This window comes from Triticum dicoccoides, chromosome 7A (assembly GCF_002162155.2).
Source record: "Triticum dicoccoides isolate Atlit2015 ecotype Zavitan chromosome 7A, WEW_v2.0, whole genome shotgun sequence".
NCBI lineage: Eukaryota > Viridiplantae > Streptophyta > Magnoliopsida > Poales > Poaceae > Triticum > Triticum dicoccoides.
Window position 1 is genome coordinate 571682349 of NC_041392.1, and position 13592 is coordinate 571695940.

A 13592-nucleotide genomic window follows, 5' to 3' on the forward strand; every position below is an offset into this window, starting at 1 on the left:
CCCCCCTCCCCTTTCCCTTCCCCCGCAAGCAACGACGGGCGGAGAGCGGCGCGGGGATCGACGTCCGGCGGCGGCGATGAGGTCGACGGACTCCTCGTCGCGGTTCGTGCAGGAGCTGGTGCTGTACGCGGCGAGCGCGGCGCTCAGCTGCCTCGTCCTCTTCGCCGGCCTCCGCCAGCTCGACCCCAACCGCGAGTCCTCCAAGAAGGCGCTCCAGCACAAGAAGGAGATCGCCAAGCGCCTCGGCAGGCCCCTCATCTCCACCACCCCCTACGAGGTAGTATCACCGCCCTCCACCCATTCCAATCCAACCCAATCCAGTCCAGTCCAGGGTTCGCCGCCTCGCACGCGCACGCGCGCCCGAATTTAATCCCCGGATTGCTCGCAGGATGTGATTGCGTGCGACGTCATCAACCCCGACGAGATCGACGTCGAGTTCGAGTCCGTCGGCGGCCTCGACGAGGTCAAGCAGGCGCTCTACGAGCTCGTCATCCTGCCCCTGCGCCGCCCGGAGCTCTTCGTCTACGGCAAGCTCCTCAGCCCGCAGAAGGGGGTGCTCCTCTACGGCCCGCCCGGGACCGGCAAGACCATGCTGGCCAAGGCCATCGCCAAGGAGTCGGGCGCCGTCTTCATCAACGTCAGGATATCCAATCTCATGAGCAAGTGGTTCGGCGACGCCCAGAAGCTCGGTAAGCCACCTCCAAGATTGTGCCCTGTTTGCTGGAATTGATCCTTCCTGCTTCTAACCTTTGCTCTGTGTATATATCTGTTGTAAAGACGCTCATTTTGTGTAACTCTGTGCCAGTGTCTGCCGTGTTTAGTCTCGCCAACAAGCTCCAGCCCGCCATTATCTTCATCGACGAGGTTGATAGTTTCTTGGGACAGCGCCGGAACACAGACCATGAAGCTTTGACTAATATGAAGACAGAGTTCATGTCTCTATGGGACGGTTTCACCACCGATCGTGAGCACTCTCCCTTGTTGCTTTCATAACATACTATATATTTATAATACAGGCTCATATCTACGAACAACGTTGTAAAGTAGTACGTAGTATCTTGGCCTCTTAGAGTAGCAGTCTGCATGCAGATAACAATTAGACACGTACCACTATCCAAGGACTTTAACATATTGATCTGTACTGAAAAGTAATGTCGTCAAAATTGCACTATAAAAGTATGTATTAACAAATGACAATCATAACGCGCTGACGTGCGCAACCATGTGATCGGCCGTGCGCGCGCACGCTCAATGATGAATCGATGACACATAGCTCATGTGTGTTGCATCCAGCACGTGTCACACGTTTTGTCCTGTCAGGCCATAGAGCAGCCCATTAACAAAATGTACTCCTGATAATTTGCAACTTACAGACATCTGTTATTTTGGATCATTAGGATTTATATACAATTTACTTCAATGTTCCCCTGAACTCGATAGTCAGCCGATGATTTACATGATTTCATCTCTATCAAGTATATCACCCCATTAGAACCATCCCTTGAACAATAATTTTGGAATGGAGGGAGTAGTATTGTGGCCTAGAGTAGCAGTCTGCATGCAGATAACAATTAGACATATGCCACTATCCGAGGACTTTACATATTGGTCTGTACTGAAAAGTAATGTCATCAAAATTGCACTATAAATGTATGTATTAACGAACGACAATTATAACGCGCTGACTTGTGCAACCAAGTCCTATGGCGCGACACAGTCCGCACGTGATCGGCCGTGCACGCACACGCTCGATGATGAGTCGATGACGTATAGCTGATGCGTGTTACATCCAGCGCGTGTTGCACATTTGTCCTGTCACACCATAGAGTATAGTCCATTAACAAAAGGTACTCCTGATAATTTGCACCTTACAGACATCTTACTTTGGATTATTAGGATTTATATACAGTTTACTTTGGATTGTTAGGATTTATATACAATTTACTTCAATGTTCCGTTGAACTCAATAGTCGGTCGAGGATTTACATGATTTCATCTTTATCAAATATACATTACCCCATTAGAACCATGCTGGCGAAAAAAACATTTTCTCTATATGTTCACACTACGTAAACAATTTTCATTCTCGTATTTTTAGGAAGTATGTAAAAATTTACATATATCCGCTTGACCTCAGTCCAATACATGTCAATTTGATGATCTTACATGATTTCATCCCATAAAAGCATGTATCAACAAAATTCATTTTTTGGTCATTTAAACCATGCATTTTTTTTGTTTGTGTTAATAATTTACATGGTAATTTAATTCTTTGTTCTGTTCAGCTAAGCCTAACAAATGTATGTTAGACCTTTCAGCCTGAGCATTGATAGTTGTGGATGACACTAGGAGAGTTGGGACAATTTTCGTTGGTTTATTTCTCACACAATGCCATGCCAACCTGAGGGGTTGGGGATACATATTTATAGGCTGCTAGCCAGCCAAGGCATATGCTAAGATGCTGCTAAGATGCCAGTCTAAGATGCTAGTCTAAGATGCGAGTCTAAGATGCTAACTGACAGTCCTTGATGGTCAAGAACAGAACTCTATCCTAACAGCCAGTCCTTGATGGTCCAGGACTTTATCCTCCTAACTGCCACAAGGACCATGTGCTGCAGCCCCACAAGGACCCTAGTACACAGACTTATCCATCATTCTCCCCCTAAGTCTTGTACGTCGTCTTGTGGGAGAGTTGAATCATCCCAATCCTGGAGCAAAGTTCGAGGAACTTGACCCTCCCAAGGGGCTTGGTGAGCAGGTCTGCGAGCTGATCCTTGGTGTTGATGTAGCTCGCCTCGATGCTCCCTTCTTCCACACAGCTGCGGATGAAGTGATACCTCAGTCGGATGTGCTTGCTCCGTTTGTGGAACACGGGGTTCTTTGCCAGGGCCAGGGCGGACTTGCTGTCCACCAGGAGCTGCACCGTTCTGGTGTCTTGAACGAGAAGATCACCAAGCAGTCGAGCAAGCCAGAGCGCCTGAGTACAGGCGGTGGAGGCCGCTATGTACTCAGCCTCACAGCTGGACAGGGCCACCACCTGCTGCTTGACTGATTGCCAGCTCACGAGACACTTGCCGAGGAAGAGGAGGATCCCGCTCGTGCTCTTGCTGGTGTCGATGTCGCCGGCGTGGTCGCTGTCGCTGTACCCGACGAAGTGTGCCGCCCCAGGGCACCTAGGGTAATGGAGGCCGTGGTCGAGGGTCCCTGCTATGTAGCGGACGATCCTCTTCACTGCCTGCTGGTGTTCCGACGTTGGTCGCTCCATGAACCGACTGACATAGCCGACGGAGAATGCCAAGTCCGGCCGTGTGTGAGTGAGGTAGCGAAGGCTCCCCACAAGGCGTCGGTACTGCGTAGCATCCACTTCCTCCGTCGTGCTGTCGCGACTTAGTTTCAGCCTCTCCTCCATCAGAGTGAGAGCTGGATGGCAGTCGGTGAGCCCAGCTAGCTCAACGATGCGCTTGGCGTAGGCGGACTGTCGAAGCGCGATCCCGGAGTGGTCCTGGTGCACCTCAATCCCTAGATAGAAGGAGAGGAGCCCCAGGTCACTCATCTGGAACGTGGCCTTCATGTCTTCCTTGAACGCCGCCACCTCTGCATCTTTGGTGCCGGTGATCACCAGGTCGTCAACGTAGACGCCCACCAGCAGGGCATTTCCTCCACTCCCCCGTCGGTAGACGGCAGCCTCATGCGGGCTCTGCTCGAAACCCATCTTCTTCAGCGTGGAGTCCAGCTTGGCGTTCCACGCCCTGGGTGCCTGCCGCAGGCCATAGAGAGCCTTGCGCAGGCGGAGCACCTTGCCCTCCTGGCCGGGAATCGTAAACCCCGGTGGCTGATGCACGTAGACTTCCTCCTTCAAGTCGCCATTGAGGAACGCTGACTTAACGTCCATGTGGTGGACACGCCAGCCCTCCTGGGCAGCCAGCGCAAGGAGAAGTCGCACGGACTCCATCCGTGCCACGGGAGCGAAAGCGTCGTCGAAGTCGACTCCTTCCTGCTGCAAGAAGCCTCGGGCCACCAAACGAGCCTTGTGCTTGATGATGGCGCCGACTCCATCCCTCTTCAGCTTGAACACCCACTTAAGGGTGATTGCGCGGTGACCTCGAGGGAGATCAGCAAGCTCCCAGGTGCGGTTTTGCTCGACCGCATCCATCTCCAACTTCATCGCGGCGCGCCATGCCGTGTCTCTCTCGGCCTCTGCAAAGGACCGTGGTTCGCCGTCTTCACACACGAGCTGTAGCTGCGCCTCCAGGTCACGTGGCACCAGTCCTGGCACCGGCTGGTCGCCGAGCACATTATCCATCGTACGGTACCGCAGCGGTTCGCCTCCATACCATGCGTCGACCCGCTCCTCGTCGTGAGTGAGCGGGGAAGTGAACTTCATCGGGTTGTGCTCTGCGTGAGCTGGTGCTGATGAAGACGAGCCCGGAGTGGCGACCGCCGGGGCTGGAGTATGCGGCGTCGCTGGTTGTGGTGTCGTCGGTGTAGCAGGCGCCGGAGTCGATGTAGTTTTGGGGGCCGGGGTAGACGTGCCCGGTGAAGAGGAGCTGCTTGCTCCCCCAGCTTCCTTGAAGTGAGCGTACTCGACAATGAAGTCGTCATACGTCGGCGTCGAGCCGTCGTCCACCGCCTTGTCCCATTGCCACCCTCGCCCTTCGTTGAACACGACGTCTCGCGCTGTGCGCACACGTTGTGTCTTTGGGTCGAGGATGCGGTAGGCCTTTGAGCCCTCCGCGTAGCCGATGAAGACTCCCGGAGTGCTCCTGTCGTCGAGCTTGCCGATGTGGCCGAGCTCCTTGGCGAACGCAAGGCAGCCAAAGACCCGCAAATGAGAGACCGCCGGCTTCCGCCCATGCCAGGCCTCGTACGGAGTTCTGCCGTCGAGTGCCTTAGTAGGAGAGCGGTTGAGGATGTAGACGGCCGTTAGCACCGCCTCTCCCCAGAAGACAGCCGGCATCCCTCTCTGCTTGAGGAGAGCCCGAGCCATCCCCACAACCGTCTGGTTGCGCCGCTCGACGACGCCGTTTTGCTGTGGGCTGTACGGCGCGGAGTAGTGGCGCTGGATGCCCTCATCGGCGCAGTACGACGCGAATTCAGCCGCCGTGAACTCGCCGCCGTTGTCAGTGCGCAACACGCGCAATTTGCGGCCGCTCTCCGCCTCCACACCAACCTGCGCGCGCCTGATGGCGTCCGCCGCTTCTCCCTTACTGCCGAGGATCATCACCCACATGTAGCGGGAGAGATCGTCGACGAGCAGCAGGAAGTAGCGTCGACCTCCTGGTGTGGCTGGCGTCACCGGGCCGCACAGGTCTCCGTGCACGAGCTCCAGCTTCTCCTTAGCCCGAAAACTCGCCTGTTGGGGAAAGGGGAGTCGTCTCTGCTTTGTCAGTACGCAGATGTCGCAGAACTGCTCCACATGGTCGAGGCATGGCAGGCCTCGCACCATCTCCTTGGCACTTAGACGCTTCAGGGCCTCAAAGTGAAGGTGCCCAAAGCGCTCATGCCACTGCCACGCCTCGTCGTCTCGACGGACAGCGAGACAGACCGGTTGTGCCACCTGCACATCAAGGACGTAGAGTCGATTTTCACCTCTGGGCACCTTGGCGAGAAGGCGACGCTGGCGATCCCAGATGCGTAGGACCCCATGCTCAATCAGCACGCGTGAGCCGTTCTCATCCAGCTGTCCCAAGCTGATGATGGAATTCCTTAGCGCGGGGATGTAGAGCCGGTGCTCTCCCATCTTGGTGGTGAAGATGACGGAGCCGACGCCCTTTATCTCCACAGCGGAGGCATCCCCGAACTTGACGGAGCCTCGCGCATCGGAGTCGAGCTCGGCGAAGAATTCCCTTCGACCGGTCATGTGGTGGGTGGCGCCGGTGTCGAGGCACCACCCCGTAGCCTTGTCCTTCCCGGAGCCATCACCGAGAAGAGCGTGTGCTTTTGGCTCATCGAGGTGGATGAAAGCCTTTGCGACTGGAGTCGCCGAGGGTAGCTCAATGCTTGCATGCGCCATGAACAGAGCCGTCTCCTCCTCCTTCGCCTGTGCGACGTGAGCCTGGCCTTGTCATGGTTGCCGACACTCATTGGCCCAATGGCCAAACCGGCCACAGTTGTGGCAACTGTTGTCTTGTGCCGGCCTGGGCTTGCCAGCGGCGCCGTCCTTGGCGCCTCCGCGGGCGTCACCTTCGGCACGTCCTTGTGCCCTGCCCGGGGGGCCTCTTCGCGCCTTACGCTGCTTGCCACGCTTGCGGCCGCCCGTCGAGGAGGAAGGCTCCCCCTTCTTCTTGTCACCAAGGCTGGGATCCCACTGCTCCCGAGTTAGGAGCAGCTTCCCGCCGGTGGTGACGGGCCCCGAGGGGGGCTGTGGCTCGTCGGTGTCGACGACCTTGAGTCGACCTATCGCCTCCTCGATCGTCATCGTGGAGAGGTCCAGCAACGACTCGATCGAGCGAGCCATCTGCTTGTACTTCTCGGGAATGCACCGAAAAAGCTTCTCGACAGCTCTCTCCTCGGTGTAGGTGGCATCGCCAAACTTCACCATCTTCTGCAGCAGAGTGTTGAGACGGAGAGCAAAGTCATCAACGTCCTCACCTGGCTTGAAGCCCAGGTTCTCCCACTCCTTACGAAGTGCCTGCAGGGTGGACTTGCGAGCACGGTCGCTGCCGATGCGTGCTGCGGCGATGGCGTCCCAAGCCTCCTTGGCAGTCCGCTTGTTGGAAAGCGAGAACTGCATCTCGGGCGGGACTGCGGCGATGAGGCCGTCCAGTGCCCGTCGATCCTCTAGGTGGTCGACGTTGCTGTCCTGGACTGCCTCCCACATGCGCCGCACCTGGAGCCTGACCTTCATGATCCCGGCCCACTCGACGTAGTTGGTTTTAGTGAGGGTAGGCCACCCAACACTGGAACCAACATCCCTGACCACAGTCCGGACCTCGTAGAGGCCGCGGTCCTGGTCGTTGCAGCCGCCGTCGCGGTGCGCGCCTCCACCTGGAGCGCGGGCGTGCTCGGCTGCCCACTGCGCCATCCGCTCCTGCGCCACTTTGGCGCGATCTGCGTCGGCGCCGTCGTCCGCAGGCGCGGAGCTGCTGGAGCTGCCGGGGAGTGCCTTGGCATCCGCCGTAGCCTCACGGGCTGCTTCTGCTGCTGCTGCTGCTTCTACCTCCGCCCTGGCTGCTTCTACCTCCGCTCTGGCTGCTGCCAGCTCCGCTGCAGCCAGCCTCGACACTCTTGCCGCCGCAGCAGCCGCTCGCTCACGCTCCTCTGCCACGGCGCGCTCGGCCTCTTGCCGGCGCCGCATGCTCGAGGTAGCCGTGTGCTGAGAGCGACCTGCAGACATGGCTCGCTGCAGGGGGGCTGTTGCGTGAAGAGGAGGCTGATGAAGACGAGCTGCTGCTCGACAGTCCGGAGGGAGGAAGGTAACCAGAGGCAGACGGAGCAGCTGCTGCTACCGACTTGGGCTGCTCACAGGAAATGCTCAGGGTGCAGGTTAACGAGGCTCTGATACCACTTGTTAGACCTTTCAGCCTGAGCATTGATAGTTGTGGATGACACTAGGAGAGTTGGGACAATTTTCGTTGGTTTATTTCTCACACAATGCCATGCCAACCTGAGGGGTTGGGGATACATATTTATAGGCTGCTAGCCAGCCAAGGCATATGCTAAGATGCTGCTAAGATGCCAGTCTAAGATGCTAACTGACAGTCCTTGATGGTCAAGAACAGAACTCTATCCTAACAGCCAGTCCTTGATGGTCCAGGACTTTATCCTCCTAACTGCCACAAGGACCATGTGCTGCAGCCCCACAAGGACCCTAGTACACAGACTTATCCATCAATGTACTCCCTCTGATCCATACTAATTGATGTTGCCTTAGTACAAATTTTAGTACTGTACAAAGCTGTACTAAAGCAGCGTCAATTAATATGGATCGGAGGGAGTACTAGCAGTAAATACAACAACTTTCATGTCCAAGTTTATGGGAAATTGACTTCACAGAAGTGTTGTTCATGTAATTACGCTAAATAAATACTTGGTTTACTGCCTACTTTTGTCTTGCTTAGGAATCTACTGGTTTCGGTTTTTAGTGCCAACGATATTCTCATGATCATATAATTTGTATGACACCTGGATTATTGTTTTATTTGAGTGAAAATGTTTTCAACCATGCCATTTTGTTCAGAGTACTCTCCCTTGACCTTACACCTTGGTTTAGAAATCTCAAGTTAAAATTAGATAGTATGACATTTTATGTCACAAAGGTATTTCTGTAAGAATGAAATGAGCAGACTGGAGTCTGTTAGTAGTTTACTTCATGATACACTTGTTGTTGCTAGTCATATGAGGTGAGGTGCTTTTAACAAACATGGGGCAACTAATGTACAGCAATCAGACGAACAACCTAACGCAAAACTGACACTCAGAATCTACCTTTGTGTACATGTAAATTTTTTTGTTGCTTTTATGTGGTTAGTGTTATTTATGTGAACTTCAGGTGTTCATGTATCATGCTTGTATGTGATCTGTGATGCTAACTTTAAGCTGTAGTAGTACAGCAATTTTAAGTTAGTAAATATCCTTTTTATTTCGGAATATCAAATGCAGAAAGGATGTTGCAATCTTAACAGAAGATAAAATGATATGATAATAAGTGGTCATGGTTATACGTCTAAACTTTTGATCTCTAAGGTGGACATGAGATAGTTTTTTTTTTCCTGGAGAATGAATGATCAAGCAGATTTGTTCTGATGCCCAGTTGGTTACCCACATGAGATTTGCTTGGCCTATGATACATCTGTAAATAATGAATGTGCAAGTTACAATAGAAACTTCCATATGAAGTAATATCTCCTGACAATTATTATGGTTGTGTAGAGAATGCTCGTGTGATGGTGCTTGCTGCTACAAACAGACCTTCTGAGCTAGATGAGGCCATCCTCAGGCGCTTCACGCAGATATTTGAAATTGGGGTTCCTTCTCGCAGTGAAAGAAGCAAGATACTTGAGGTTATATTGAAGGGAGAAAATATCGAGTCTAACATTGATTACGATTACATTGCCAGTTTATGTGAGGGCTTTACTGGGTCAGACATCCTAGAACTGTGCAAGCAGGCTGCATTCTATCCTATCAGGGAGATTTTGAACAGCGAGAAAGATGGGACAAGAGCAAATGTGAGTATTCAGTACTTTCTCTACAGTGAATTAACTTCCCTTTGGTATTCTACCCTATCAGGGAAGTTCCCTTTTGTTTGGGAAACCTGCATTTATGTCTGGATAGCGAAATAGGACCATAAAGCTATTAACTGTTAACGTAAGTTCCTCATTATGCATTCGTTGGTTCTGACCTTTTTGCTTGTAACTGCCGCCTCAGAGTCCAAGACCCTTGAGGCAATCGGACCTGGAGAAAGCTTTGTCAACATCTAGAAAGGGAAAGAAGGCCGCAAGCAGTGCGGCGTCAGGTCTCCAGTCGCCTGAGTGGATCCGGCCGTCGGATCCTGAAGATGACCAGGTACAGAGCGCAATCTTTGAGATATCTAAGCTGATGTCTCGAATAGTTCAGAACAGTCAGTCGGAACCGCAGGAGCCGTCTTCACCTTAATCTAAAAACAGAAGGTTTTCCTTTTGCTAGATCTCTGAAAAATCCGCAGTGGAGTAAGCGCTGGCATTACCTACCTAGATTCAGCATATGTATTGGTTCGGTCGGTTAGCGTGGTGGGGCCGCTCTCTGGTTTTTGAAGTTTATTGCAGCTGGCAAAGCCCCGCACTGATGTTTTGAGTCCCATCGTTCTCTGTGTGGAAAAATCAGAATCCTAATAGTTCTGTGGAACACTTGTTCTGGTCTGCTCATCTTGTAATTTTCGTTTTGGAACTTGACTATTGTAGGGTAGACAGACTCCTATACATACTGAAGAAATGTGCCCTTCCATCACCATTCCATTCCATGGTTCAATCATACCATTCGTTCTTTTCATATCATCTGAACATTATTTACAACCCTGTCTCTGTTTTGATTCTTCGCTTTCGCCTCGGATGAAGCCAGCATCAATAACATAAACGATCAGTGACGCTTGTATTTTCAGCAAGAGATGCTGAATCTGTCAGCCATGAGCTGCGCGATTGGTGTCTTCACGGCGCTGGTTTCATGAACGATTTGAGACGCTTGTATTTCCAGCCAAGAATTAATTAATCGCTGAATACATCATATGGCATCGTATCGTATTCGTATCACGTCGAGCATGAAGAGCACCTGCTTGGTGTCTTCATGGCGCTGGTTTCCATCATGGACAGCTCCTGCGACAGAGAAATGCCCTTGAGCACCAGGACGTCGTCGTCGCCGTCACCGTTGCCTCTGGCCGCCTCCAGCGGCTTCCTGGACACGGCGGCGTGGATCTCCTCGAGCAGGCCGAGGAAGGCGGCCTCGACGTTGTCGCCGCTGAGCGCGGACGCCTCGTAGAAGAAGAGCCCCTGCTCCTCGGCGAAGGCCTCGGCCTCGTCGGCCTCCACCTCCCGACGCCCTGGGACGGCGGCGAGGTCGGCCTTGTTGCCGACGAGCGCGACGACGATGGACTTGTCGGCGTGGGCGCGGAGCTCGGCGACCCAGCGCGCGGCGTGGGCGAAGGAGTCCCGGCGCGTGACGTCGTAGACGAGCATGGCGCCCAGCGCGCCCCGGTAGTAGGCGCTGGTGACGGCCCGGTAGCGCTCCTGGCCGGCGGTGTCCCATATCTGGGCCTTGACGCGGCGGCCGGCGATGTCGGCGGCGCGCGTCTGGAACTCGATGCCGATGGTGGACTTGGAGTCGAGGCAGAAGTCGCCCCAGCAGCTGCGTCTTGCCCACCCCCGAGTCGCCGGTCACCACCACCTTGAACACGTAGTCCTCCTCCATCGGGCTGCCTCCGGCGATCGGTCTGAACTCAAACTCCGGCGGCTGGCTAGCTCGGCTGCACCTATATATGGCGGCCTGTATCAGACGGACACTGGCTAGCTCATGCGCGTATGTCGTCTCTGCGTGTATATAAATATGTGGGTGACATAGCCACATAGGGGAGCGAGAGAGTGGTTGAAACTTGAAAGGCCACTATAGTGATGGAGGCGCTGCTAGTATTTGATTGAATTTTTTTGCCAATTTTTCCCGTTCTATTTTATTAGCTATCCTGCCAATTCTACAACTGCAAGATCAAAGTGTTGTTCTTGGTTCATTATAGCCAGTAGTGATGTCCAACTGCTTACGTACAGGTAGCCGGGTACGTACCGCCTGCCTGCCTGCCTGCCGCCGGCGCCTTTCTCTTTCGGCACTCATTGTAGAGTACGCAGGACGCGTCCAGTACGTACAGTAGTACGTAGCTCCATCATTCCTCTTTCTTTCAGTAAGTATTCCTTCCTCCACAAAGTTGATTAGGCAGAAAGCCGATCGTCATGCATGATCATTCATCCATTCATCCATATATTCGAAACCCACATAAGTCCATCCGTGCGTGTCCACTCCATTCCAACCCTATGTGTTCATCATCCTTTGACACAGAAGAATTCGACGGTGAAAACAAAAACAGTACCGTCACATGTCAACATGTGGCTACAGAATATATAGATCCACGGCACGGCAGTTGAGGATTAGCGTGCAAGTCATATATACAATCACCAGGATCGACGTCGCCGGATGTCACGGCCTCGTGTGTCACGCGGTGCCTAACCTAGTCACTCGTCCACGTTCATTGGTCGGCCCGAGCGACCCATCGACGGAGATGGACTTCCACTGCATGGTGTGATTAATTCAACTTCATGCCATGCCAACCCTTCCTCAACTGCTATGCTTACGTCTTATTTCAGGCTGCCGATCGATTATTGCGTAAGCCTCAGCTCTTACTTAAGCCTTTCAGTTAACTGGTCTCTTCTACGCGACAGCTCGAGTATTTATTACATTGGGGACATGTCAGGATTGTCACTATGCATCTGTAATGTTTCGCGGGGCACCTCTCAATAATGGATTGTTTTAGTTTCAAGCGGTTGAATGGCGAAGAAACAAGGCTAGAAACATCTGGGTTCCATGGACTACAAAATATGATCATGGTGGCGAGCAGTTGGGACAGAAGACTTGTGATGCTGTGCGTACGCGCATGGATAGTGCTCACAGTTAATCATACAATCATAAAAATATAGACTAGTGCTGTAGCAAGCAGTTGGGCCGGCGCTACGTACTCCTCAAGTGCAAACCGAAAAGCTAGCATGGCACGTACGTGCATCAGGCGCTAGTGGGCGTGGGCGTGGGCGCGCTTGCTGGAGGTCGAGGACGGCGGCGGGGCGAGCAGGTGGTCGCAGAGGGCGGCGAACTCGGCCAAGACGTCGGCGACCATGCCGGCCCTGCCCTTGCCGACGAGCAGCCGCACCAGCGCGCCCACCCGCGCGTCGGGCTCCTCCAGGCGCTGCCCGCGGGGAGGCTCCTGGAGGCGCCGGAGCAGGGCGCGCGCGTGGCGGGCGGCCCCGGGCAGCGTGCCCGCGCGGAGCGACGCGTCGGCCAGCGCGGCCGCGTAGCCCGTGGCGGCGCGGCTGCTGGTGATGGTGCTGGTGCTTGCACGCGCCTGGCGCGCCGGCGGGGCGGCGGAGACCGACGATGACGAGGAGGAGCGCCGGGGCGGCGCGGTCACGGTCAGGCGCGCGGAGATGGAGGAGGAGTGACGCGGGTGCCTGAGGTGGAGCGCGCGGTGGTGGTGGTGGGGCTGGAGGGAGGCGGCGGCGGCGGGGAGCGCCCCGTGGTGGTGCAGGGACACGGCCGCGTCCATGGCGCCGGGTGTGGAACGGAGCGACCGAACGAGTGGCGGCGGTGGCTTATGCTTACGCTGGCTGATCTGCGCCCCGTTCTCGGATTGGGTTGGGTTTGGCGTTTGGTTGGGCGACGTGGACGCACGCGCGCACGGCGGACGGACGGTGAACCGGGCGCACCCGGCGACGTGGCCACGGCCACGCAGCAAGAGCAAGTGGCCGGCGTGGGCCAGAGCGGGAAAAGACACCGGGGATTATTTTTTCCGAAATCTCTCTAACTTTATTAAACTTCAGTGATCTTCATCGGTAAGACCAACCAAATGTGACTGCCTACTTCTAAAGTACAAGCATATTTATTCTCAAATGATAACACCCATACATGTGACATATCTGCACTTCATCCACACGTTTTGATCTCCGTTTGTTATGTTTTGCACGAATCTTAAAGAAAAAAAAAATGAAACTCCATGGACACTAGCACCCACGGATTTATTGATATAGAAGAAGCATCCCTCATGAGAATTCCAGAAATTCGTCCCCGACGTGGATCGAACTCTGGTCGTTAGGTTTACAATCATGCGCCCCCAACCACTGGGCTATGCCCACGTCCTCTGCACGAATCTTAAAGAAACATGTTGAAATTTCAGAACCACGTAGGCATAGCATGTTGTGTGGGCGTTAGAGCGCTCGCTCATATGATCAGCGGGGCGTGGTTGACAGCTGCGCTGTGTGGGCGAATCAGTTTTCGTCCACACAGTCATTATCTAGTCCACACGCGTGTGCTGAAACTGCACACAGAAACTCCCTCATGCGTCCTTTAACTTCCGCGATAATTTGCGCGCC

At 54.0% G+C, this 13592-nt stretch overlaps 2 protein-coding genes and 1 pseudogene across 3 annotated transcripts; 1 reads left to right on the top strand and 2 right to left on the bottom strand.

Annotated features, from left to right (window-relative positions):
* Positions 1-6: 6 nt before the first annotated feature.
* LOC119331527 (ATPase family AAA domain-containing protein 1-like) lies at positions 7-9927 on the top strand. 2 transcript variants are annotated; one of them, XM_037604694.1, is made up of 6 exons: positions 7-277; positions 389-689; positions 806-964; positions 8872-9167; positions 9367-9504; positions 9625-9927. In XM_037604694.1, exons 1-6 carry the CDS (start codon positions 77-79, stop codon positions 9649-9651), a joined length of 1122 nt encoding a protein of 373 aa, XP_037460591.1. In that variant the 5' UTR covers positions 7-76; the 3' UTR covers positions 9652-9927. The 2 variants fall into 2 exon arrangements, with proteins under 2 accessions (XP_037460591.1, XP_037460590.1); XM_037604693.1 differs by having other exon boundaries at positions 9367-9927.
* On the bottom strand, positions 9843-11813 carry LOC119331528 (annotated as a pseudogene).
* Positions 11814-11966: 153 nt separating this feature from the next.
* Positions 11967-12846, bottom strand: LOC119331529. Its single transcript, XM_037604696.1, has one exon. The coding sequence runs from the start codon at positions 12767-12769 to the stop codon at positions 12239-12241; it is 531 nt and encodes a 176-aa protein (XP_037460593.1). The 5' UTR covers positions 12770-12846; the 3' UTR covers positions 11967-12238.
* Between the last annotated feature and the right edge of the window lie 746 nt (positions 12847-13592).

What these genes read in the sequence shown, in the direction of transcription:
- LOC119331527 (XM_037604693.1), top strand. Translation starts at nt 77, where the DNA reads ATGAGGTCGACGGACTCCTCGTCGCGGTTCGTGCAGGAGCTGGTGCTG. An exon ending in TCTCCACCACCCCCTACGAG is followed by an intron (nt 278 to 388) that starts GTAGTATCACCG and finishes GATTGCTCGCAG; the next exon opens with GATGTGATTGCGTGCGACGT. An exon ending in GGACGGTTTCACCACCGATC is followed by an intron (nt 965 to 8,871) that starts GTGAGCACTCTC and finishes ATGGTTGTGTAG; the next exon opens with AGAATGCTCGTGTGATGGTG.
- LOC119331529 (XM_037604696.1), bottom strand. Translation starts at nt 12,769, where the DNA reads ATGGACGCGGCCGTGTCCCTGCACCACCACGGGGCGCTCCCCGCCGCC.